Below are 27,428 nucleotides of genomic sequence, written 5' to 3' on the forward strand. Positions count from 1 at the left end.
CCCTCTGCCTAGGGTTGACCAGCTGGTCGACGCCACGGCAGGTCACGCCCGCCTCTCGTTTATGGACGCCTTCTCGGGTTATAACCAGATCAGAATGGCGCCCGAAGATCAAGAGCACATAGCCTTTATCACCGATCAAGGAGTTTACTTTTACAAAGTCATGCCCTTCGGATTGAAAAATGCCGGGGCAACATATCAGAGGACGGTGAACAAGATGTTCGCCCACCAGAGTGGGCGAAACATGGAGGTGTACGTCGACGACATGATCGTAAAAAGCCAAGAGGCCGGGGCTCACCTCGCCGACCTAACCGAAGCATTTGCTACGCTCCGCAGGTTCGGCATGCGACTCAACCCCACAAAATGCGCCTTCGGCGTCACATCGGGAAAGTTCCTCGGATTCATTGTACACGAAAGAGGAATTGACGCCAACCCAGAGAAGGTCCAGGCGATCATCAATATGCAATCACCTCGGACGATCAAAGACCTACAACGCCTCAACGGAAAACTCGTCGCCATATCCCGCTTCCTCGCCCGATCAGGTGATCGCTGCTTCCCCTTCTTTAGGGCGCTGAAGAACCCGAAAGGTTTCCAATGGACGGCAGAATGCAAGGAAGCCCTCGAGCAAGTGAAACAGCACCTGACAAACCTTCCTCGACTCGCCTCGGTCTCCCCGGGCGAGAAACTGCGCATCTACCTGGCGGCCTCCCCGCACGCAGTAAGTTCCGTCCTGGTTAAAGAAAGCTTTGGCGACCAGCTCCCGGTCTATTATGTCAGCCACGTCCTCAATGGTCCCGAGGAACGATACCCACCGATCGAGAAGCTAGCGCTCGCGCTCGTGCTGTCCGCCCGGAAGCTACGCCCTTATTTCCAGGCTCACCCGGTGGAAGAAATTACGGACCAGCCGCTCCGACAGGCCTTGTCTAAGTTTGATGTTGCAGGACGGCTTCTCAAATGGGCGGTAGAGCTCAACGAGCACAACATTCGATACGTGCCCATGACAGCTATTAAAGCCCAGTCCGTTGCCGACTTCATCGCAGAGTTAACCCAGATCGAGAACGAGAGCCTCAGCCAACCTCCCGAGGCCTGGATCTTGCACGTCGACGGATCAGCCAACTCGAAAGGTGCTGGCGCGGGATTGGTACTCCGAGCTCCCGACGGGCGGTCGTTCGAGCGTTCCCTTCGCTTCGGGTTCCGCGCCACTAACAACGAGGCGAAATACGAGGCGCTTCTAGCAGGACTCAGATTGGCTCTCGAGATGCAGGTGGTCGCCCTCCACGTCCACACCGACTCCCAGCTGGTGGCCGAGCAACTCAGTGGGGGATACGAGGCCCGCGTGTCACGCCCCAAAAATATCCATGATATTAAAAATTTTTTCATCATAACTAACCCAGGATCCAAACACACATTTGAGGTCACTAAGAAAACATTCAGATCAAAAATTTCACTTCTATAATCTACCAATTCATATCCCTGTGCAATTCATTAACATAGCACACATCACTCGATAATTCATACAATCTGAACTCGACTCATCAAAATAAAAACCACAATATAAATCCACAAGTGGGAAAAATCTATGCAGTCACCACAATCATCGATTTACCATAAGTTCATATCCTTACACAAATTTAATTTAACATACCAAAACCCTATACATGAGGGATCCTTTAACTTACACAAAATCCACAGGTTTAGATTCATAGTCACATTTCATTAGATACAAGGTAGCTTATACACAACTACATATATGCTAACAAAAGTTCTGCCCAACGTCTTCTAAACTTTCCGCTGCCTCAGCCCATTCTTAACATTTAAGCAAGAGTTACGCTATCCTGAAAAATTTATCAACAAATGGGGTGAGCATAAAGAGCTCAGCAAGTGACTAACATATCCATATCAAAATAGTACAATTTCCAAAGAGATGCAGTTTCAAACACAAAGCAGAATATACGATTTCGTATACATAATATCATTAGGAGCAGAATCATAATTGTCCTTTTTAATCATACATATTTGGTTCCTGACAAATGGGGCATAGAGTAATTGGAGCATATCAGAAACAAAGGAAACATATCGGAGCTTATCAATGGCATATAAAATGTTCCAAATCACATCAACGACATATGGAACATTACGAAGCAAAATCAACAGTGAATGAAGCATTTCAGAGCATATCAAACTCATATGTCGTACCAAAGCTCAAACGTCGTCCTTGACGTTGCAATCATATCATAACTATCCAGAGCACGAACAGAAATAACTCACCAAAACTCTGGATGTCACATCAAACATATAGAGGGTGTAGTGGGATCTCAGTCAGAATGTGATTCATCCATTTCTGAATGACCACCTGACAAAAGTCTCCCACGTCTGGGAGCTCCATCCACCCACGTCTAGGTGAAGTCAAAGGGGCCGGCAGAGCATCGCAGGCTCTAAGCAATATCCCACAAAGCGGGACCCCACAAAGCGGGCAAATAGCGCATATCAGAATATCCCACAAAGCGGGACCCCACAAAGCGGGCAAATCAGCGCATACCCTTTACCATTTCTGGCAAAGGTCCAGACAATCCCACACACCAGAGTACAAAAGGACAGTTTCAACAAATTGCAGCATATAACGGAAGCACACGCGGAACAACCAAACGTACATGTGCCTTTTCAAAAACAATGTGATGCAAGGAACAAATCTCTCACAAAATATTCATTTTAGGGAAAGAATTGAAAGCAAGAGTGTACAGGGATTCCAAGCAATCATAACCAGCTCAATTCCAATAAGAAGGTTAGGCAAATTCAAGTATCCAAAGGAAATGGAACAGAATACGCGAAATCGACCAAAGCTCGATTTCGAACAGAATTCCAGTGGCACATCAAACAAATATTTCAGAATAACAAATATGCTCCAATACCCATAAGAAGGCTATGGTTGAACCATATATCAGTCTATATTCGGATGGAACAGATTTCATATGAAACAGGGCTCCCAACACAGAGTTACCTCTGATTTGGTAACGTAAGGTCAAAATCACAATCACTGGTTTGCAGACTTTATAGGATCGGATTCAACAGACGATAGGGTGAGCAATTGAACTCCAAAATTTTCAAACTATATGTCAAAAGAGAGGATTTCAAGTCTAGTTTCAAATAAACTCAGTTTGGTACAAATCAGAATTTTCAACAGGGAGTTATAGGCGTTTTAGTTTCGAAAGGTCAGAAATCTTGAACTCTGTTTTACAGCGTCTATAGGCTCTTTTGAAACAAATTTTTGGGTAAGTATTCGGTGTCCAAAATCTACAAAATCGGTGTCAAAAGAAAGACATACGAGTCTAATTTCAAACAAAAATAGTTCCTGCCTGAATTCTCATTCTGTACTAAAACTTAGGACCGAAACAGTGCTTAGGGGTCAGTTTACCGAAAACTTTCAGAATCCATAGTTCTATGTCCAAAGAGGAACTTATCAGTTTCTAAATAAAAATCTTCCAATTTATTTTAAATCAACATGAAAACAGAGTCTAATACATATGTAGGAAGGGGTTAGAACACTTGCCTTTGCAAATTTTGACCCGAAGTAACAAGATTAAAGCAAAAACCCTAAAAGCCCCAAATTTTCTTTCTCTTCTCCTTCTTCTTCTTCTTCTTCTTCTTCTTCTTTTCTTTCCCTGATCACCCACGAGCTGCCTCCTCTGCTTCCTTAACAACGAAGGCAGAGAGGCTTAAGCGGTGGAATTTGTCATTTGGTGCATTTTGCAGTTTAGTCCTCGTTTTTATCATATTCACGATTAGGTCCTTAGGGTTTACATATAGGTCCTCAGATTCTTTCTTTTTTTTTTTTTTTTTTTTTTTTTTGAACAGATCTCCCAAATCTTAACAATAAGTTACCTCTGATTCATACTCTATTTCTTTTGTCAATTAAAATAGATGCTTCCATTATCACCAAAAAATTATACGAACATTCGGAAATGAGGGGTGTTACACTCTCCCCCCCTTCAAAGAAAAATTTAGTCCTCTAAATTTATCGTACCTCTATTCGATGAAAAGACGAGGATACACCTTTTTCATTTCCTCTTCTAGCTCCCAAGTTGTCTCTTCTCCAGAATGATGTCTCCAATTTACTTGAACCAGTGGGATGACCCGATTCCTTAGGACTTTTTCTTTCTTATCAATAATCTGAATAGGCTCTTCCACATAGGATAAATCTTTATCGAATTCCACCAGCTCATACTTAATGAGGTGAGAAGGGTCATACATATACTTTCTAATCATCGAGACATGAAATATATCATGGACATGGCTCAATGCTGGTGGCAAGGCAATCCTGTAAGCGACAGAACCAACCCTCTCAAGAACCTCAAAAGGTCCAATAAATCTTGGGCTTAATTTTCCTTTCTTCCCAAACCTTATAATGCCTTTGGAAGGGGAGACTTTTAAGAATACAAAATCTCCGATTTCAAACTCAATATCTCGTCTTCTATTGTCAGCATAACTCTTTTGACGACCTTGAGCAGCTTTTAACCTTTTCCTTATAACTTGAATTTTCTCGGTAGTTTCTTGTACCAGGTCCGGTGCTAACAACTTTCTGTCCCCAACTTCCTCCCAACATATAGGTGTTATGCACTTTCGCCCATATAAAGCTTCATAAGGAGCCATCTGAATACTTGAATGATAACTATTGTTATACGTGAACTCAACAAGTGAAATATCCTTATCCCATTCACCTTTCCAATCCATAACATAGGCTCTAAGCAAATCCTCAAGTGTTTGAATTGTTCTTTCTGACTGACCATCAGTCTGAGGATGATATGCAGTACTAAACTTAACTTTAGTGCCCATCGACTCCTGCAATCTTCTCCAGAATCTAGAGAGAAATCTAGAGTCTCTATCAGAGATGATCTCCTTTGGAACACCATGAAGTCTTACTATTTCACTGACATATAAATCTGTAAGTCTATCAAGCGAATAAGTCATATTAATCGGTAGGAAATGTGCAGATTTTGTTAACCTATCAATGATAACCCAAATAGCATCATGCTTCCTCGAGGTTCTGGGTAGTCCTGAAACAAAATCCATAGTAATACATTCCCATTTCCATTCAGGAATAACTAAAGGTTGCAACAACCCTCCAGGTCTTTGGTGTTCTACTTTGATTTGCTGACATGTTAAACATTTTGAAACATACATTGCAATTTCCTTCTTCATGCCTTCCCACCAATAATAACTTTGAAGATCTCTATACATCTTAGTGCTCCCAGGGTGTAGGGCGTACTTTGAAGTATGACCTTCATTTAGGATTTGATTCTTGATATCTAGTTCATTTGGTACACATACTCTCTCCCCAAATCTCAATAGGCCATCCTTTGAAATTTGAAATTGTGGCTTCAATCCCTTTTCTACTTCACTCCTCAAGTAGATTAAATGTGGATCTCGTAATTGTCCTTCCTTAATTTGTTGCATAAGATCAGACTGCACTTGAATGGAGGCCATCAGAATCATCGAGTCTTGCTCTTTCCTCAAAGCTTTCAAATCAAAATTTTCTTCTACTAGCTTCCATTGCTTCACGACCAGACTAGCCATAAAACTTGTAGATTTCCTACTAAGTGCATCAGCTACAACATTGGCCTTGCCTGGGTGATAACGGATGGCACAATCATAATCCTTCAGAAGTTCTATCCATCTTCGCTGCCTCATGTTCAACTCCTTCTGGGTGAAAATATATTTTAAACTCTTGTGATCAGTGAAAATTTCAAACTGTCGACCATACAAATAATGTCTCCAAATCTTTAGAGCAAAAATGATTGCTGCTAATTCCAAATCATGAGTTGGATAATTCAATTCATAACCTTTAAGTTGCCTAGAAGCATAAGCAATTACTCTCCCTTCCTGCATCAAAACACATCCTAGGCCCTTTCTTGAAGCATCAGTATAAACTACAAATCCCTCACTACCACTTGGAATAGTGAGAATAGGGGCACTAGTTAATCTTCTTTTTAACTCTTGAAAGCTTTGCTCACAATCCTCGCCCCATACAAATTTCATATTCTTCTTAGTGAGTTTGGTGAGAGGTTGAGCAATTCGAGAAAATCCCTCCACAAATCTCCTGTAATAACCTGCCATGCCCAAGAAACTTCTAACTTCTGTTACATTTGTTGGTACTTCCCATTCAACTACAGCTTCTATTTTCCTTGGATCAACAGATATGCCCTTCCCTGAAATCACATGGCCTAAGAAAGCAACTTCATTCAACCAAAATTCACATTTGCTGAACTTCGCATACAACTTCTTTTCTCTTAGTATGGACAGCACATCTCTCAAGTGTTCCTCATGCTCCTGATTATTCTTTGAATACACCAATATGTCATCAATAAATACAATTACACAGATATCCAAGAGCGGTTGAAATATCCTATTCATTAGTTCCATAAAAGCTGCAGGGGCATTAGTCAAACCAAAAGGCATCACCAAGAATTCATAATGACCATATCGAGTTCTGAAAGCTGTTTTTGAAATATCCTCCTCCTTGATCTTTAACTGATAGTAACCTGACCTCAGGTCAATCTTAGAGAATACTTGTGCACCCTGTAGTTGATCAAACAAATCATCAATTCTAGGTATAGGATATTTGTTTTTGATGGTCACCTGATTCAACTGTCTATAATCAATACAAAGCCTCAATGTTCCATCCTTCTTCTTCACTAATAGTACCGGAGCACCCCATGGGGATACACTGGGTCGTATGAAACCCTTATCTAATAATTCTTGTATTTGCTTCTTTAATTCTTCTAGCTCAAGTGGTGCCATTCTGTAGGGAGGCTTAGATATTGGGGTTGTACTGGGGGCTAGATCAATAGCAAATTCACCCTCTCTATCTAGAGGTAAACCAGGCAAGTCATCTGGAAATACATCAGGGAATTCTTTGACCACTGAAATTTCATCTAGGTGGGTTTCCTGATTTGAATGCTCCTTTACACACACCATATAACAAAAACAACCTTTCTGCATAAGATGGTAAGCTTGAAGTGCGGATATTAAGCAAGGAGGCAAATCATGCTTAATGCCCTCAAAGAAAAATATAGGCTGATCTGGTATGCAGAAGGTAATTATTTTTTTGTAACAATCAATACTAGCGTGATGAGAAGATAACCAATCCATGCCGAGTATAATATCAAAGCCCTGGATCTCTAGAAGAATCAAATCAGCAAGGAATTCGTGGTCTCCAATAGAGATCAAACAAGATGGGTAGACCAAGTTTGTTGCCAATGAATCTCCAACAGCAGTTGTTACATATAACATATAATCCAGGGGTTTAGGTGGAATATCCAAGTGACAAGCAAAGTATTTTGAAACAAACGATAAGTTAGAGCCGGGATCAAACAAAACTTTTGCATTTCTTTTAGAAACATGAAGAATACCTTCCACCACTGATTTAGAAGCTCTAGAATCTTGTTCAGTGATAGCGTATACTCTAGCATGGGCTGAGGGTCTAGGAGACAGTGGCTCTCTTTTCCTGTTCAGTGGGCAATCTTTTATTTGATGACCTAGCTTTCCACAATTAAAACATGCTCCAGTCACCCGAAAACACCGACTTGTCTCATGATTTAACCCGCATTTTTCACATAACTGAGTCCTCTCCCATGGTTTCCTTTTCTCAAATCCAGATGTCTTAAACCTCTTGTTACTATCTTCATATTCATTTACTCTCCTGCTTTTGCTAGTAAATTTGTCCCTTTGGTTCTTGCCAATGATTTCTTGAATTTCCTCCATGTCTCTTTCAATTTTCAAAGCTCTTTCTACCGTATCAGCATATATTTGTAATTTTAAAGCTGACATTCGGCTTCTTATTGCCGGCCGTAATCCCCTTTCAAACCTTCTTGCCTTTCTAGATTCATCATCAGTCATATGTATGGCAAACCTAGAGAGCTCAGTAAATTTAGATTCATACCTTGCTTCCTAAAACATCAAAAGAATATTTTCTTTGATTAATCTCTAAATGAATAGTCAATAAACCTCAAATAAAGATAATATTCTTAGTGATTCTCAAATCATGCTCTGATACCACCTCTGTCACGCCCCAAAAATATCCATGATATTAAAAATTTTTTCATCATAACTAACCCAGGATCCAAACACACATTTGAGGTCACTAAGAAAACATTCAGATCAAAAATTTCACTTCTATAATCTACCAATTCATATCCCTGTGCAATTCATTAACATAGCACACATCACTCGATAATTCATACAATCTGAACTCGACTCATCAAAATAAAAACCACAATATAAATCCACAAGTGGGAAAAATCTATGCAGTCACCACAATCATCGATTTACCATAAGTTCATATCCTTACACAAATTTAATTTAACATACCAAAACCCTATACATGAGGGATCCTTTAACTTACACAAAATCCACAGGTTTAGATTCATAGTCACATTTCATTAGATACAAGGTAGCTTATACACAACTACATATATGCTAACAAAAGTTCTGCCCAACGTCTTCTAAACTTTCCGCTGCCTCAGCCCATTCTTAACATTTAAGCAAGAGTTACGCTATCCTGAAAAATTTATCAACAAATGGGGTGAGCATAAAGAGCTCAGCAAGTGACTAACATATCCATATCAAAATAGTACAATTTCCAAAGAGATGCAGTTTCAAACACAAAGCAGAATATACGATTTCGTATACATAATATCATTAGGAGCAGAATCATAATTGTCCTTTTTAATCATACATATTTGGTTCCTGACAAATGGGGCATAGAGTAATTGGAGCATATCAGAAACAAAGGAAACATATCGGAGCTTATCAATGGCATATAAAATGTTCCAAATCACATCAACGACATATGGAACATTACGAAGCAAAATCAACAGTGAATGAAGCATTTCAGAGCATATCAAACTCATATGTCGTACCAAAGCTCAAACGTCGTCCTTGACGTTGCAATCATATCATAACTATCCAGAGCACGAACAGAAATAACTCACCAAAACTCTGGATGTCACATCAAACATATAGAGGGTGTAGTGGGATCTCAGTCAGAATGTGATTCATCCATTTCTGAATGACCACCTGACAAAAGTCTCCCACGTCTGGGAGCTCCATCCACCCACGTCTAGGTGAAGTCAAAGGGGCCGGCAGAGCATCGCAGGCTCTAAGCAATATCCCACAAAGCGGGACCCCACAAAGCGGGCAAATAGCGCATATCAGAATATCCCACAAAGCGGGACCCCACAAAGCGGGCAAATCAGCGCATACCCTTTACCATTTCTGGCAAAGGTCCAGACAATCCCACACACCAGAGTACAAAAGGACAGTTTCAACAAATTGCAGCATATAACGGAAGCACACGCGGAACAACCAAACGTACATGTGCCTTTTCAAAAACAATGTGATGCAAGGAACAAATCTCTCACAAAATATTCATTTTAGGGAAAGAATTGAAAGCAAGAGTGTACAGGGATTCCAAGCAATCATAACCAGCTCAATTCCAATAAGAAGGTTAGGCAAATTCAAGTATCCAAAGGAAATGGAACAGAATACGCGAAATCGACCAAAGCTCGATTTCGAACAGAATTCCAGTGGCACATCAAACAAATATTTCAGAATAACAAATATGCTCCAATACCCATAAGAAGGCTATGGTTGAACCATATATCAGTCTATATTCGGATGGAACAGATTTCATATGAAACAGGGCTCCCAACACAGAGTTACCTCTGATTTGGTAACGTAAGGTCAAAATCACAATCACTGGTTTGCAGACTTTATAGGATCGGATTCAACAGACGATAGGGTGAGCAATTGAACTCCAAAATTTTCAAACTATATGTCAAAAGAGAGGATTTCAAGTCTAGTTTCAAATAAACTCAGTTTGGTACAAATCAGAATTTTCAACAGGGAGTTATAGGCGTTTTAGTTTCGAAAGGTCAGAAATCTTGAACTCTGTTTTACAGCGTCTATAGGCTCTTTTGAAACAAATTTTTGGGTAAGTATTCGGTGTCCAAAATCTACAAAATCGGTGTCAAAAGAAAGACATACGAGTCTAATTTCAAACAAAAATAGTTCCTGCCTGAATTCTCATTCTGTACTAAAACTTAGGACCGAAACAGTGCTTAGGGGTCAGTTTACCGAAAACTTTCAGAATCCATAGTTCTATGTCCAAAGAGGAACTTATCAGTTTCTAAATAAAAATCTTCCAATTTATTTTAAATCAACATGAAAACAGAGTCTAATACATATGTAGGAAGGGGTTAGAACACTTGCCTTTGCAAATTTTGACCCGAAGTAACAAGATTAAAGCAAAAACCCTAAAAGCCCCAAATTTTCTTTCTCTTCTCCTTCTTCTTCTTCTTCTTCTTCTTCTTCTTTTCTTTCCCTGATCACCCACGAGCTGCCTCCTCTGCTTCCTTAACAACGAAGGCAGAGAGGCTTAAGCGGTGGAATTTGTCATTTGGTGCATTTTGCAGTTTAGTCCTCGTTTTTATCATATTCACGATTAGGTCCTTAGGGTTTACATATAGGTCCTCAGATTCTTTCTTTTTTTTTTTTTCTTTTTTTTTTTGAACAGATCTCCCAAATCTTAACAATAAGTTACCTCTGATTCATACTCTATTTCTTTTGTCAATTAAAATAGATGCTTCCATTATCACCAAAAAATTATACGAACATTCGGAAATGAGGGGTGTTACACCGCGACCCGACTATGGCGAAATACCTGGCACAAGTAAAAAGCCTGACCGCAAAGTTCCTTCATTTCACATTATCTAATGTCCCCAGGGGGGAGAACGAGCGCGCCGACGCACTAGCTAAGCTGGCCTCAAAGCCTGCCCCCGAAGTCGGGCCCGAGGTCGAGGAGTTACCCGCTCGCACTATCAAAATCGCGGCCACAGCTACGAGTAGCGTGTCCACCACCTGGATACAAGAACCGCTACGCTTCAAACAGGACGGAATTCTCCCGCCCGACGAAGCATCAGCTCGGCGCCTACGCCGTACACATGCGTGGTATACCGAGGTGGGCGGACGGCTCTACAAGCGGTCTTTTTCGTACCCCCTCCTATGATGCTTAGAGCCCGATGAAGCTCAGACCGTCCTGGCAGAGATACATGAAGGAGTCTGCGGAGAACACATCGGCGGGCGGACCCTAGCACATAAAATACTTTGCCAAGGCTACTACTGGCCGACCATGTGCCGAGACGCGACAACGCATGTGCAACGATGTACCTCATGTCAAGAACACGCCCGCACGCCTCGGCTGCCCGCAGTTCCGCTAACTCCCATCGACTGCGCATGGCCGTTTGCGCAATGGGGTTTAGACCTCCTCGGACCCTTCCCCCCAACCGCAGGATAGCGGAGGTACATCGTGTTGAATCTCGGATTTTGATGATGAAACTAATTGATTGTGTTTAGATGTTTAACTACATTTTGAGTGATGCAGGTCTACTCGATCAGGATTAGACAGTTAACACAAGAGGAATTGACGTTGCGCCGGAGGAGATCACGTTAGGATATTGGATGGCAGAAGGCTTCGGACGTCGGGCATCGGGCCAAGAGCGGAATTGCACCAAGGATATCGGGGTTGCGGAGGTCAACCGCCGATTGGGCAACAAGCCGCAAGAGAGGACGATGCGCTGAAGAATCGGACGAAGCGCCAACCAATGACATGCCGGGCAACGTAATGTCGATTCGCGTTGTAATAACTATCTAGATCGGAGTAGAGTTTTGGCTTGCTGTGCAGGATTAACTACGATAACGATGAAGACATAAAGCGAAACAAAGTGCGGAGTCAAGCACGAAGGATTCGTTGGGAGTTCAAGAGTTCGACGGAAGTCCGAAGGTTCGTCGGGAATGCTGCCGGAACTAGCCGAGAATGAGTAGGGAGCTTGCCGAAGGGATTTTCGGAAGCTCGCCGGAAGGTTCGTTGGAAGTTCGCGGAGCTCGCCGAGAAAGATCGGAGCTTGCCGAAGAAGCTCGTTGGAACTCGCCAAGATCAAATCGTGAAGTCTAGGAGCTTTCCGGGAGTCCGCAGAATGGTTTTCGAGAGTTTATCGGAAGACCGTCGGAAGTTCGTCGGAAGCTCGCCGGAAGAAGTCTTGACTTACGAACTTTGTAATAGCTTAGAAAATGTCTTTAAATTCGTAGTTAGCATGTTAATTAGGGTTAGGATTACGTATTAATCCTATAACCTAAGTAGGGGCCAATTGGGCCCGAGTTCGGATTAGTTTGGGCCAAGATTGAAGCCAAACTAAGTAGGCTGAAGACACTGTAGACGGGCTGAAAACACTATAGGCGGTGGCACCGCCTGGGCTGGGCGGTGGCACCGCCCAGTGTCCGAGAGCCAGGCGGTGACACCGCTTGGCTGGGCGGTGGCACCGCCCAGCACTATCAGCTCGACAAGTGACAGGCGGTGGCACCGCCACTAATAGGCGGTGGCACCGCCAGCATCGGGAACCCAACGAGAATTCAAATTTTGGAGCCCAAATTTGAATCCTCTTGGGGCCTATAAATACCCCTCTATTCTCAGCTGAGAAAACAACTTTTTGAGCAGCAAGAGTTTGAAAGAAAGGTCTTAGAAAAGTTTTAGCTTGTCTTCTTTTCAATTTGCTAGTGTTCACCTCATCTCTTCTCGAAAATCTGTAAGAGAGTGAACCGCTTGTAAAAGAGTTGTAAGAGGGATATTTACCCTTCCATTTCAAGAGATTTGCTAGTGGAAGGTGGGAGCCTCATCGAAGAGGGGCCTCACAAGTGGAGTAGGTCATTTGACCGAACCACTCTAAAATCGGCGTGATTCTTGGTTTGCATTTCATTATTGCTATTTACATTATTGCAAACCTTCTTATATGCTTTAAGTTCCTTATTACTTTTGCTGCGCATATTTAAGAATACGCTTTCAAGATTAAGCTTTTCAAGTTCCGTTCTTATCGTACGAAAGATTTTCTAAAACCGAAGTTTTAATCCGCTGCACTAATTCACCCCCCCCTCTTAGTGCCGCTCCGATCCTAACAATTGGTATCAGAGCCTCGGTTTTCTACTTTGGTTTAACACCCAAATAGAAATGGCTCTTTATGGCTTTCAAGAGGGCTTATCGGTTGTTTGTCCACCGTTGTTTAACGGATCGGACTACACTTGTTGGAAAACTCGAATGAGAGTCTTCTTACTTTCTTTGGATTTGAATTTATGGCACATAGTCGAAAATTGATATGAAATGTCTTCTCTCCCAATGAACCATTGGAATGATTTGGAGAAGAAGATGTTTTCTTTAAACGCAAAGGCTATGAATGCCTTATTTTGCGCTTTAGACAAAAATGAGTTCAATAGGATTTCTACATGCGAAACGGCTTTTGATATTTGGCGAACACTTGAAATCACACATGAGGGAACTAGTAGAGTCAAAGACTTGAAAGTTAACATTTTAATGCATGATTTCGAGCTTTTTCAAATGAAGCCGAGCGAAACCATTGTTGACATGTACACCCGTTTTACGGATGTCGTCAATGGTTTACAAACTCTTGGCAAATGTTTCTCGAATTTTGAACTTGTTAGTAAGGTTTTACGATCACTTTCTAAAGCTTGGGAATCAAAAGTAATGGTAATACAAGAAACAAAAGATTTAAATATTTTTCCACTTGAAGAACTTATCGGCTCATTGATGACATATGAAATGGTGCGCAATGCACACGATGAACATGATGAACAAAATCACCTTCCAAAGAACAGGAAGGATTTGGAACTTCGGACAAATGAATACCACTTGAGCGATGACTCAAGTGATGAGGACAATAATGAACTTGAACTTCGAACACTAAATCTTAATAAGTTTATGAAACAAAAATCTAAAATAAACAATGAACTTGAACGGAGGAAGAAGCCAAAGAAAAGGAAGGCACCCGAGGAGAAAATCAAGAAAGGCGAGGTGGCAAACTATGCCTCAACTACTCTCAACAACGAGGTAATCGAAATCCCCCTAATTTATTTTGAAATTACATAATACTTTCATGAGTTATTTTTAATTTAGTTTAGGATTAATTTTCTTAAAAATTACATTAAAATAAAAAATTAGAAATCATGTTTGATTTGAAGTAATGCTTAATGATGATGCTTAATGATGTATTTTTTGATTTGACATAAATGAAATAGGCATGCTTATAGGAAATAGTAAAGTATGCTTGACAATTGTATACTTAACGATGCATAAAGTTGTAATGAAAATATTAATATACTATGATTTGATGATTTTATGCATGACATTGTAAATTTATATATAATGATGCATAATGATGAAATTGTGTAATAAAAATATTAAACATTTTGAAGCCATGTTTTAGTGTCATGTATATTGATCATGCTTAATAAAATTTGAAATTATGCATGATGAATCTTACGATTTATGGATTATTGATGAAAGTACCTTATTGATCTTTGTTGTAATAAATCTTACTCTTTTGGTTTTAAACATGATACATGTTTATTAGGCATAAATGAAACAAAATCATATGTTTTGAAACAATCGAAAAGCGGAAAACATTCTTGAAAATTATTTTGCTCAATCTTATTGATTTTGATGAATCCATTTGTATCATCTTTGTGAATCTCTTGGATTTTGTTAATGATTTTGATGATTTAAATTTGAATAAATTTTTATCGAAATCACGATCTTGATCTCTTGAAATTTATAACATGAAATTCTTTATGAATCAACATTGTTTTCTATTTAAAAGGAGATTTGTCGAAATGTTTCATAGTCTTTTAGTATTTATGATCTTGATAATTATGTTTTGAAACTTTATGTAAACCCAGAATGTTCATCATGATTTGAATATTTAAAGAGGAGAATTTTCTAAATAAATCATGATTTTTCCTTATGAGTTCTTGGAGTTATTACTTGATTTTTCTTTTAAAACAAGATCTCTTCTTTGTACTCCTATGATTTTTCTTGATATTTTATTTAAAGAAGATATTTACTATATGAATCATGTCTTTTGGTATTCAAATGATTTTATCCTTCATGACATGATTGTTAGGATCGAGAGCACTAAGAGGGGGGGGGGTGAATTAGTGCAGCGGAAATCTTACAGTAATTTAAAAACGAAAGCTGCGTTCGTCCGATAAAAAACGATTTTGATATAAAAGCAGAATCACAGTGCAGTTTGCGTCTAAGCGCAGTTTTGCGTCTAAGCGCAGTTTGCGTCTAAGCGCAGTTTGCGTCTAAACTCAGTTTTACGTCCAAACGCAGTTTTACGTCTACACGCAGTTTTACGTCTAAACGCAGTTTTACGTCTAAACGCAGTTTGGCGTCTAAACGCAGTTTTACGTCTAAACACAATTTTACGTCTAAACGCAGTTTTACGTCTAAACGCAGTTTTACGTCTAAACGCAGTTTTACGTCTAAACGCAGTTTTACGTCTAAACGTAACTTTACGTCTAAATGTAGTTTTGAACCTTGAAAAGCGTTTTACGTAGAAAGCAGTTTGCAGTTATAAATGGAATCCGAATGTAAGCGTAAACTGCAGTGTGAAGATCGTACGAAAACACGATTTACGTTTGAATGCAGATTCTGAAAGATCAGAGCTTAGAAACTCGTTCGTAAAGGCGCAGAGGGCAGTAGCAATGTAGGAGGTTTGCAGTAATGATAAAGTGCTCAAGGTAAAAGCAAACCAGAGATTTAGAGTGGTTCGGTCAGTCTTGACCTACTCCACTTTTGGCTTCCTCCTCCAACGAGGTCACCGACGTCAACTAGCTGCCTTCCTTCAATGGGCGAAGGCTAACTGCCCTTTTACAGTTTCTCTCCTTTTGACAGGCTCAGGAGACAACCTTTACAGATCCTTTCTCTCCTCTCTTTACAACTCAAGACTTGAAGAACAGAAGGAGGAGAACTTTAGGACTTTACACAAATTTGAGCTCTTAGAATCACTGAAAAGATCAAGAATTCGGTGTGGATCTATGTCTTTTCAGTGCTGAATGGGTGGGGTATTTATAGGCCCCAACCCAGTTCAAATTTGGAGCTCAAAACGATCAAATCGATCAAATCCCAGAATTCTGGGATCAGGCGGTTGCACCTCTTGACTGGAGAGGTGGCACCGCCTGGCAGAGCTCGACGACTGAGCTCAGGCGATTGCACCTCTCTGCCAGAGCTCGAAGACTGAGCTTGATGGTTGTACCGCCTGGCAGAGCTCGAAGACTGAGCTTGGTGGTTGCACCGCCTGGCAGAGCTCGAAGTCTGAGCTCGGTGGTTGCATCACCTGGCAGAGCTCGAAACTGAGCTCAGGCTGATGCACCTCTCTGCCAGAGCTCGAAGACTGAGCTCGGTGGTTGCATCACCTGGCAGAGCTCGAGACTGAGCTCAGGCTGATGCACCTCTCTGCTAGAGCTCGAAGACTGAGCTCGGTGGTTGCATCACCTGGCAGAGCTCGAGACTTGAGCTCTGGCGGTGTTACCTCTTGACAGAGGAGGTTGCACCGCCCAGTCTAGCTCGAAGACTGAGCTCTGGGCGGTTGCACCTCTTGGCTGGGGTGGTTGCACCGCCCAGCCTCGCAGCCCTGGCGGTTGCACCTCCTGGCTGGGGCGGTTGCACCGCCTAGCCTCGCAGCCCTGGCGGTTGCACCTCCTGGCTGGGGCGGTTGCACCGCCTGGTGCAATCAGGGTCCGAATGGTTCGCTCCATTCGGCCCAATTTGAATCTTTTCAGGGGCCCAATTGCCCCAAGATTAAGCTAATGGGATCACCTCCCATTTTCAAGCTTAATCATCGTGCTAACTACGATTAACTCTAAGACAACTTCTGCAGCTTTGCTCCGATGCGTCAATCGCTTCTTCCGGCGAGTTCCCGGCGAACTTCCGTCGATCATCCGATAACCCTCGGTGATCCTTCTGCGGACATCCGGCATACTCCTGGACTTTGCGACGATCCACTTGGCGAGTTCCGACGAGCTTCGCTTGGCAAGCTTCTGGACTTCTCGGATCTGTTCTCGCTGAACCTCCGACGACCGTCCGAACTTCCGTCGAACTCTCGAACTCCCAACGTGATCATGATCTTGACTCCGGCGCAACACCTGCTGCTTATCTTACTCTCATCGTAGTTAATCCTGCACACTTATCTCAACACATAGATTAGATAACAAATGACAATTGACTTCATCATCAAAATCCGAGATTCAACAATGATTTCTTTATATTTATGGCTTGCATGGCTTGAAATGTTTTGGTATAATGCATGCAATGATGAAATATTCATAAAGTTAAAATGATGTATGCAATACTTATTATAATGTTGTACATGATGTATTTATTGCATATGATGTGTATCATGAATGCTTTAAATGATGAGTGTTTGGTATCATGATCAACATGTTGATAAATGCTTAAAAATTTTAATGTTTGAGTATCATGTATGATATGCTTATTAATGATGATTGATTTATTTTTTCGGTATCGTGCATGAAAAATAAGGTTATTGAAATTATGTATGTTTTAATTTGAATATATAATGATGCACAAATAAGAATGATACTTACCTTTGTCATAATATGAAAATTGATATAAGGGTCTTCCCTTCTTTTTGACAATGACAAAGGGGGAGCAAGAATTTCTAGCGTGGGCATCATGAAAAGAGGCAAACTAACTAGCTTGCACAATTCAAGATGAAAGCAAAAAATTGTACTTCTCAAAAGAGAAGATGCAAATGTAACATTTGCCAAATTGTTTGCTTGCCTTATGTAAAATATTATCTCTTGCTAGTTTGGCATTTTTGCTAGCTTGTATGTTGCAAAACTTGATCACTTTTTCAAACATTTTGCTAGCTTACACTTTGCAAAGAAAGCAAAAATGACACTTATAGAAGAAAGAGCTTGTTATTTTGAACATCACAAGCTTGCCTATCTTAAGAAACAAAAATTGCAAAAGTGCTATCTTGCCTATCTCAAGAAACAAAACTTGCAACTTGCACATTGCAATAGGAAGCAAGAATTATGAGCTTACACAAGAAAGCTATCTTACATTTGCTTTCGAAATTTTTGCTAGCTTGTATATTGTGAAACGTGCATATCATGAAAATTGCTAGCTTGTAGTCTAAAGAGAAGCAATTAGTTGTTATCTCAAGAAAAGCAAACATGCTAAACTTACACATCTTTAATTGCTAGATTGCATGATGATAAAATTCGATACTATGTGTTTCATGCAATGTATGGAACTTTTTATTTCTAAACACATAAGAGTAGGTACTTCTCCTTTTTGTTGATGACATAGGGGGAGAAGTATATTGATGACTTCATGCATTGAATTGAATATTTTATATATATTTGCATGATGGTTTAAATGTTTTTCATAACATATGATGAATGTTACTTGGATTTGGGATAATCCAAGTGTTCTATCAATGGCATATTGATAGGGGGAGTTTGGTTAAACTCCGGGGAGTTAAGGTTAACTCCGTTAGTCATCAATTAGTTGTCATCATCAAAAAGGGGGAGATTGTTGAATCTCGGATTTTGATGATGAAACTAATTGATTGTGTTTAGATGTTTAACTGCATTTTGAGTGATGCAGGTCTACTCGATCAGGATTAGACAGTTAACACAAGAGGAATTGACGTTGCGCCGGAGGAGATCACGTTAGGATATTGGATGGCAGAAGGCTTCGGACGTCGGGCATCGGGCCAAGAGCGGAATTGCACCAAGGATATCGGGGTTGCGGAGGTCAACCGCCGATTGGGCAACAAGCCGCAAGAGAGGACGATGCGCTGAAGAATCGGACGAAGCGCCAACCAATGACATGCCGGGCAACGTAATGTCGATTCGCGTTGTAATAACTATCTAGATCGGAGTAGAGTTTTGGCTTGCTGTGCAGGATTAACTACGATAACGATGAAGACATAAAGCGAAACAAAGTGCGGAGTCAAGCACGAAGGATTCGTTGGGAGTTCAAGAGTTCGACGGAAGTCCGAAGGTTCGTCGGGAATGCTGCCGGAACTAGCCGAGAATGAGTAGGGAGCTTGCCGAAGGGATTTTCGGAAGCTCGCCGGAAGGTTCGTTGGAAGTTCGCGGAGCTCACCGAGAAAGATCGGAGCTTGCCGAAGAAGCTCGTTGGAACTCGCCAAGATCAAATCGTGAAGTCTAGGAGCTTTCCGGGAGTCCGCAGAATGGTTTCCGAGAGTTTATCGGAAGACCGTCGGAAGTTCGTCGGAAGCTCGCCGGAAGAAGTCTTGACTTACGAACTTTGTAATAGCTTAGAAAATGTCTTTAAATTCGTAGTTAGCATGTTAATTAGGGTTAGGATTATGTATTAATCCTATAACCTAAGTAGGGGCCAATTGGGCCCGAGTTCGGATTAGTTTGGGCCAAGATTGAAGCCAAACTAAGTAGGCTGAAAACACTGTAGACGGGCTGAAAACACTATAGGCGGTGGCACCGCCTGGGCTGGGCGGTGGCACCGCCCAGTGTCCGAGAGCCAGGCGGTGGCACCGCTTGGCTGGGCGGTGGCACCGCCCAGCACTATCAGCTCGACAAGTGACAGGCGGTGGCACCGCCACTAATAGGCGGTGGCACCGCCAGCATCGGGAACCCAACGATAATTCAAATTTTGGAGCCCAAATTTGAATCCTCTTGGGGCCTATAAATACCCCTCTATTCTCAGTTGAGAAAACAACTTTTTGAGCAGCAAGAGTTTGAAAGAAAGGTCTTAGAAAAGTTTTAGCTTGTCTTCTTTTCAATTTGCTAGTGTTCACCTCATCTCTTCTCGAAAATCTGTAAGAGAGTGAACCGCTTGTAAAAGAGTTGTAAGATGGGTATTTACCCTTCCATTTCAAGAGATTTGCTAGTGGAAGGTGGGAGCCTCATCGAAGAGGGGCCTCGCAAGTGGAGTAGGTCATTTGACCGAACCACTCTAAAATCGGCGTGATTCTTGGTTTGCATTTCATTATTGCTATTTACATTATTGCAAACCTTCTTATATGCTTTAAGTTCCTTATTACTTTTGCTGCGCATATTTAAGAATACGCTTTCAAGATTAAGCTTTTCAAGTTCCGTTCTTATCGTACGAAAGATTTTCTAAAACCAAAGTTTAAATCCGCTGCACTAATTCACCCCCCCCTCTTAGTGCCGCTCCGATCCTAACACATCGTAGTCGGCGTAGATTACTTCACAAAATGGGTCGAGGCCGAACCGTTGGCGACGATTACGACACGGCAAATAGAGAAGTTCGTATGGAGGAATTTGATCACTCGGTTCGCCCTGCCAAAAACCATCATCACGGATAATGGGCCCCAATTCGCCAATCAGGGATTTCGGGAGTTCTGCGCAAAACACGGAATCCGTCTGAAGTACAGCTCGGTCGCTCACCCTCAGACTAACGGGCTGACGGAGGTGACCAACTGGTCCATCCTGGATGGGCTCAAAAGAAGAATATCCACGGCTCGAACAGCTTGGACGGACGAACTCCCAAGCGTGCTATGGGCGCTATGCACCACCCCAAAAACCGCTATTGGGGAGTCCCCGTACAGCGTCGCGTTCGGAACTGAAGCTGTCCTCCCTCCCGAGGTAACCATCGCCACCCTCCGGACAAAAAGCTACGACGAGGGAGCCTCGGACGAAGGACTTCGAGCCGCCCTCGACCTACTGGAGGAGCGGCGTGCCGACGCGCATATAAGAGCCCTCTCTTATAAGAGAGCAGTCGCAAGGGTTTACAACCGAAAGGTGCGACCCCGACCTATCAAATTAGGCGACCTGGTCCTGTGAAGGACCGAGGTCAACGACCCGACCCGAGCAAGAGGCAAGTTGGCCCCCAGTTGGGAAGGCCCCTATCGGGTGACCGAAGTCATCGGAACCGGCGCATTCCGACTCGCCACGATGACGGGCCATTCCCTGCCAAGGACTTGGAACGCCCAAAATCTCAAAAAGTTCTTTCCATGAGTAAAGACTCGGCTAGTTACAAGAATCGCACCGAGGCACAGACAGTCAACTGAGAAGAAGAAGAAGATCATGTTTATTCGAAAACAAGGGGGGTGTTACAAAAATAAAGCAAAAAGTACAAAGGACGTCAATCCTCCGGGACGTCTGGGCTGTCGTCAAAAGGAACTTCAGCTGGCATGTCGACGCCCAGATCCTCGGGGAAAGAACCAAAGGGGTCCTCCACGACCTCCAAGTCGGGGTGGCGCGCTTTAAAACGGGCGAGGGCAACCTGATACCCATACTCGTATGAGACCCGCCCGGTCCGAACAAGACCCAGCTGAAAACCCGAGGATCCCTCGTACCCACCTTGGTGACGAAAGGCGAACGACCCGACGTGGCCGAGGTCTTTCCCCCACGCAGGGCCTCGAGAAGCACCATCTCTGCTAAGAAAGGTCGGAACGATTGCCGGTTAAGCAAAAAACCCACAAGGAAAAGAGAGAAAACCCCTAAAAAACTGCCCCTCGGAGCGTACCTAGAGGTACCGAGCTAAGCCCCGCCTCCACCAACCATCGCTCAGACATACTCCGGATGGCTCGGGAGGCCGGGAGGATCTCTCTAAGCCTCAGAAGCCCTTGGCGCTCCTCGTCGTCCAAGACTGGGGCGGTGTTGTCTATCACACGCGCCCCCCAGCGGACACCGAACCCCCAGTCTTCCAAGCGACTGACAAAAAGAAGCGCTCATTCCACCCTTTGTTGCTAGGAGGGGCCCCACTCACTCTGAAGCCCGCTCGAGCGGATAAATAGTAGCCCCCCAACCCCTTAGAAAGACGAAAACAGGAAAAGAAGAGGGCACGGGTCGGGGCTATGTTGGCATAGTGGCACTCCCCCAAAAACGCCACCAAATAGCGCCATGAGTTCGGCGCCACTTGAGACGGGGAGATACGCGACCAAGAAAGGCAGGAGACTATTACAGGGTGTAGGGGGAGGCGTAGCCCGGCATCAACGGCGTCGAGGGTAAGGGCGAAGCCCCCAGGAATCGGGTCGTATGCTCGCTGGCCAGGCTCAGGAGCGAGAAGGACGAACTCCTCTGGGATGCCATAGCGATCCCGGAGGAGGCTCAACGACGACTCACCCACAGTGGAGTCATGGTCGTGAGGCCACATCAAGGCCTCAAGGGCCCGGGCCGCCTTCTCGTCCGATGACGAGGTGGAGTTCGACGAAGTCGCCGCTCCCCCGGCTTTCGACGAAGGAGAAGACGAACGGGAAGAAGGGGACACCATTCTTACTGACCTTTGGCGAGAAAAGGAGCGATTAGCACGAGCAAGACGAAGAAGTGTGAAGCAGTCCGAAGCAAAAGATGGGAAAGGATCCTTTCCCCCCCCCCCAGCGGCTAGCCTCACACCACTTATAGGCAGGCTGCTTCTCGCCAAAGCAGTAACACTTCCTCTCCCGATGTGCGCTACGGAGGCGGAAAGCGTCACCTCGCCATAAATACAGCCTGACATGGCAGACAATTGCAGCGCGGCGCAAATGCAAAGGCGTTAATCATATCGGCCTCGGGAACACTAATCAAATCAACCTTAAAAACGCAGAGCACGCCCGCTTTAAAAACTCTAATTATACCGGCCTCGAGACTCGGCGACCCCCGAAAAAAGGCGGCCCCTTGACCTTCCCCAGGGAAAAGCGAGCCTGGCTGCCCGCGCACACTTAAACAAACAACCGTAGATCAAGATAAAGTAATCCCCGAGGCACTTCAGCGCGGTCTGCCCGCCTGGGTCACGCTCCTCGGTCGCGTAATGCCCGAGGCACTTCAGCGCGGTCAGCCCACCCCTGCCTTGCTCCTCGGTCGCGTAATGCCCAAGGCACTTCAGCGCGGTCTGCCCGCCTGGATCACGCTCCTCGATCGCGTAATGCCTGAGGCACTTCAGCGCGGTCAGCCCGCCCCTGCCTTGCTCCTCGGTCGCGTAATGCCCAAGGCACTTCAACGCGGTCAGCCTGCCCCTGCCTTGCTCCTCGGTCGCGTAATGCCCGAGGCACTTCAACGCGATCTGCCCGCCTGGGTCACGCTCCTCGGTCGCGTAATGCCCGAGGCACTTCAGCGCGATCTGCTTGCCTGGGTCACGCTCCTCGGTCGCGTAATGCTCGAGGCTCTTCAGCGCGGTCAGCCCTCTCGTGTCACGATCCTCGGCCGTGTAATGCCCAAGACCCCGCCTGCATAAAAGGAGCTCGACCTCATGTCGCCCTTATGAGCTCGACCTCAAGTCGCCTGAGATCGCTTCAGCACCAAGAGACGCAACTATGCCACGAGCTCCCTCCCCCGCCCGTCACAACCGACGCATAGCTTCTTTCGAGGGGGGGGGGGGGGGAATATGATAGGGGAAATAATGGCGACATGATGCGCCAGGACAACGACCCCACCTGGACGCCCCATTGCCCGATGTGGAAGGCAGCGACGCTGACTTGACCTGTGTTGACGACACCCACTGGCGAGCAGCGACTTCCATCCCCGCACGTTTGTCCACAGCGAGACAAGACAACTACCGACCCCCGCCCATATCCTGCGGCGATCCGACCCCCCACGCAACGCCAACGACCGTGTCAAACGGCATCAGAGGTACGACCCTGCTCACACGAACAGCCACATCATGTAACATCAAACCTCGTCTATAAATACCCCTGAGCTCTAAGCAAAGAGGGGGGAGGAACTCACTCAGACACAAAAACACTCAGAGGCTCTTCTTTTGCCTCATCCACAATCCCCTCCACATCTTTCTCTAATTTGATCGTCGGAGGGGTCGGGCCGAGCTCCCGGCCCGACCTGCGTGCAGGTGCCAGACCGGACTACGGAGACCAACCGCCGAGAGGCCTCGAAGGACATCGATCAAGATCTTCGACATCCGGACCCCCGAACCGAGCTGCGTCGGCCCCGAGACCACGGCTTAAACAGTTGCCCCCCGCAACACCATCGACGCCGACGACTTGCACGCGATCGCTCCCCCTGACCACGTACGTCACCTGGAAGGTCGAGTCGCAGAAGAACCCCGGGGAGCACATGGCGTGGCCGTTCAGCCTCACGAGATCGGCGCCGAGCCCGACCTCCCCGACCAGAGGAAGGTTCTTGGTGTTCGGCACCACGTCGCAGCCGCCGTTCTTGATGTCCACGTCCAGGGGCGCCTCCTCGCGGTTCAGAACGATGCCTTCCCTATCTAGCACTGAGGGCTCGGGCATGGCGTGGCTGTCCTTCACCTTGACAATGCCGGCACTGGTCTGGCTGTGGACCAGCTTCTCGGCCTCGTCTTCGGTGAGGTATGTGTCAATTATGAAGTATATAGTATATTTTTTCTAGATTTAATTACCTTTGTGATGTGTTGAACTTGGGGCATGATAATATTGAGATTAATTACATCTTATTTCTTATAATTAATTATCTTTAATATCTCGATCCTTATATTTTTAGAAGTTATATTGAGATATTTATATTATGAAATATTTTTCTCTTTAAATTTTTAATTTTATAAAATTATAAAAACTAATTATAAAAAAAATATAATTAATTTTAATATTAAATTATATTCAGTCACATATTTAGGTGTCCGGTCGTATGATATGTTGGTGACGTGACACTGAGATGTTAGACACGTGGTGAGAAAATATCATTAGAAATATCACACCTCATTCTTCTCGGCGAGTGTCACCGTGGCGGATAACACCGACATCTCTGCAACGTCGCATGCGTTGTCTTTTAGTGTGACGGTCACACGCAGGTCCTCAAAGCCTTGCACGCAACCCCATCTCCATCTCAGCATGCACAAGCCCCACTTCACGTGAAGACGTGAGGCACGTACGCTATTCGTAATCTCCTCTCCTCCAATGATCTCCACTCGGGCACGTGATCACCTCCACCCTCTCCTCCTTTTATTTGCCCATCATCATCACCACCTCGGCCGCAGCAGAACCAGTCAAGCTTTCGACATGGGCGAGCACTACTCTCCGGCCGCCGCATACATCAGACTGGTAATTACAGGCAGATCGCTTGCTCTCACCGTGTCCTTAGATCGATACATAGATCGTGCTCTTGACCCGTGCTTTTGGCCGATCAGGTTCAGCATCTCATCGAGACATGCCTGCTGTGGCACATGAGCATGGAGGAATGCATGGAGGCGCTGCTGCTGCACGCCGATGTCAGTCCGGCCATCACCTCCACCGGTTGGTCTTTGCTGCTGCTCCCTACGCTTACCTCTTCCTTCTTTCTGTGTGATTAAGCATTCATGGCGTTGCCATTTGTGTTCAGTGTGGAAGGAGTTGGAGAAGGAGAACCAGGAGTTCTTCAGGGCGTACCGGCGGGTGCCGCCGCAGTACGTCGGTCAGAGCCGGAGGTGATGCAGAAGTAGCTCCTTTGTTTCCACCCAATTCTGGCTACGGTCTCAAGTGCAGTCCTGAGAAATCGATCTAAGTTTTTGGATGAGAAGAGAAGCTAAAACCATTAAGAATTGAGATTTATGGCTTAATCTCATGTCATATTTATCGATCTAAGTTTTTGGATGAAATGACATTTGATCAAAAAAATAGTAATATATATGCTGGTTAATTCGAGTTCTTTTAAGATAAAAAATATTCAGACTGATAAATATAATTTATCTCTATTTTTTTTAAAAAATAATTTATATTGTGTCCATTTTCCGGATCAATTTTGGTCTCGCATCAGATTACACACGCCCGTCTTATACGAGCTCAAATACTAACGTTTGTCCACTTAAAAGGAGGAGGAAGCGATTGTTTAACTTCTAAAGATCTGACGGTGGAGAGGCTCCCATATCGTAGCGTATGATTTGCGCGTGAAGATACCACGTTCGTTTAAAGGATCCTCTTTATCCCTCGTAGGGTTTTTGGCCTTCTCAGTTCTCCCCATTCTTCCTCGCCTTCGCCCCTTTGGAGACCGAGACATGGAGCCTCTCTGCCGCACCGCCCACCGCCACCCTTTTCACCTCCCTCTCTTCTCCAAACCCCTCATCTCTTCTCCTCCGCTTCTTAAGCCCTTCCCCTGCTCCTCCTCGACGAAACCGTGTCCCTCCCTCCGCGCGTCTTGCTCCTCCAAATCATCGTCGAATTCCCTCGCGCCCGTCATCAAGATCGCTTCCGTCGCTGCAGCCACCTCCATCGCCGCGGCTGCCCTCTTCCTCGCCCGCCTGTGCCCACCCGCTCTCGCCGCCGCCGCCGCCGCCGCCGCCGCCGCCGCTGCCCCTCCCGCCCCCGCCGTCCAATCCGATGCCCTGCCCTCCGATGCCTCCTCCGAGACCACCCCCCTCACCGAGGCGGAGAAGGAGCGGATCCTCGAGGAGCGACTGGACTCCCACCCCGACGACGTCCGGTCACTCCGCGCCCTCATGGAGCTCAAGGTCAAGGCTGGGAAGCTCGCCGAGGCCATTGGCATCGTCGACCGGCTCGTCGCCCTCGAGCCCGCCGAGAAGGACCTCCCTCTCCTTAAGGCCCACCTGCAGAGCTACGATGGCGACACGGAGACTGCGAAGCGAGGATTCGAGGAGCTCCTCGAGAAAGACCCCTTCTTGGTTGAGGCCTATCACGGGCTCATAATGGCCACCTCGCAGTCGGAGGACGATGGCGACCTCGACGCCATCTTGAAGAGAGTCGAGGACGCGATGGAACTGTGCAAGAAGGCCAGGAGAAAGGAGGACTTGAGGGACTTTAAGCTGCTGATGGCACAAATTAGGGTTATAGAGGGGAGGTACGAGGACTCGCTTAAGATATATAAGGAACTGGTGAAGGAGGAGCCAAGGGATTTCCGGCCTTATCTTTGTCAGGGCATCATATACACATTGTTGAGGAAGAAGGATGAGGCAGAAAAGCAATTCCAGACGTACCGGAGACTCGTCCCAAAGGGCCACCCTTATGCACAATACTTTGACGATAACATGATTGCGATGAAGGTCTTCGGGCAGATGGATGAAAACAGAAGAAAGGCTGCACTGAAAAATTAGAAGGGTTTGATGGTCAAATAATCGACCGAAGAGATTAAATTAAGTAAAAGATGGGCTTTGGACAAATTTGGAGCAAATGATCTAATTTTCATGATCTCTGTTAGGTCAGCAGATTTCATTTTAAGAACTCACTAGAAAAGTTGTTTGTTTTGTTATTTTAGATAGTAAGAAGAGGTGTCTAATAGTACTGCTTTAATGCACATGATGAGTTTTCTTTTCCAGCTGCATAAATCTTACTGAGATAACAGCTAATCTTCTTAAGTTCATTGAATTGCATAAGGTGCATCAGTATGTCTTTTGTTTTTCTTTTCATGCTTGTTTCCGTTAGGGGTTGTGATGGAGATTCACTCAATAGTTTATCCTAATTGCAAGTCTAAAATGGCTTTTCATCAGTGATTTCTGAAATCTCATGTCCGCCTTGGTGTATTCGTCACTGACCTGTTGGCAAGCAGGACATTTGTTGACATTAAACACACACCAGCTTTATGATGAGAGATTTAGAAGATCAAAAAATACTGGGGACTTTTTTGCTACAATTCCAAATTACCTTGCTGACATT

General features: G+C 44.5%; 3 protein-coding genes and 1 long non-coding RNA gene across 4 annotated transcripts in view; 2 read left to right on the forward strand and 2 right to left on the reverse strand.

Moving 5' to 3' along the window:
• The window catches only part of LOC103991902 (13S globulin basic chain-like), a 47,028-nt gene extending 22,349 nt beyond the window's left edge, over window positions 1-24,679 (reverse strand). Inside the window, exons 1-2 of the mRNA XM_065194147.1 lie at window positions 24,545-24,679; window positions 23,837-24,215 (exon numbers count right to left, since the gene is read on the reverse strand). Of these exons, the coding sequence (XP_065050219.1) occupies window positions 23,837-24,215; window positions 24,545-24,679 (514 nt within the window). The remainder of the gene's footprint in view (window positions 1-23,836; window positions 24,216-24,544) is intronic.
• On the reverse strand, window positions 1,565-4,322 carry LOC135678857 (uncharacterized). The gene is made up of 2 exons (XR_010515103.1): window positions 3,545-4,322; window positions 1,565-1,832 (listed from the first exon to the last, which is right to left on the reverse strand). It is a non-coding gene; the product is annotated as an uncharacterized LOC135678857 (long non-coding RNA).
• A 50-nt stretch (window positions 24,680-24,729) lies between the features above and the next one.
• LOC103991724 (uncharacterized) lies at window positions 24,730-25,466 on the forward strand. The gene is made up of 3 exons (XM_009411259.3): window positions 24,730-24,887; window positions 24,974-25,079; window positions 25,165-25,466. The coding sequence occupies exons 1-3, from the start codon at window positions 24,744-24,746 to the stop codon at window positions 25,251-25,253; spliced, it is 339 nt and encodes a 112-aa protein (XP_009409534.2). The 5' UTR covers window positions 24,730-24,743; the 3' UTR covers window positions 25,254-25,466.
• A 133-nt stretch (window positions 25,467-25,599) lies between these two features.
• On the forward strand, window positions 25,600-27,090 carry LOC135678859 (protein SLOW GREEN 1, chloroplastic-like). The gene has a single exon (XM_065192082.1). The coding sequence runs from the start codon at window positions 25,817-25,819 to the stop codon at window positions 26,867-26,869; it is 1,053 nt and encodes a 350-aa protein (XP_065048154.1). The 5' UTR covers window positions 25,600-25,816; the 3' UTR covers window positions 26,870-27,090.
• Window positions 27,091-27,428: the final 338 nt, after the last annotated feature.

The sequence above is a fragment of the Musa acuminata genome, chromosome BXJ1-7 (assembly GCF_036884655.1).
Source record: "Musa acuminata AAA Group cultivar baxijiao chromosome BXJ1-7, Cavendish_Baxijiao_AAA, whole genome shotgun sequence".
Lineage (NCBI taxonomy): Eukaryota > Viridiplantae > Streptophyta > Magnoliopsida > Zingiberales > Musaceae > Musa > Musa acuminata.

Excerpts from the sequence above, each read along its gene's own strand:
- LOC135678859 (XM_065192082.1), top strand. The coding sequence starts at position 25,817 with ATGGAGCCTCTCTGCCGCACCGCCCACCGCCACCCTTTTCACCTCCCT.
- LOC103991724 (XM_009411259.3), top strand. The coding sequence starts at position 24,744 with ATGATCTCCACTCGGGCACGTGATCACCTCCACCCTCTCCTCCTTTTA. Across the intron at positions 24,888-24,973 it reads CCGCCGCATACATCAGACTG|GTTCAGCATCTCATCGAGAC; the intron begins GTAATTACAGGC and ends TTGGCCGATCAG. Across the intron at positions 25,080-25,164 it reads TCCGGCCATCACCTCCACCG|TGTGGAAGGAGTTGGAGAAG; the intron begins GTTGGTCTTTGC and ends ATTTGTGTTCAG.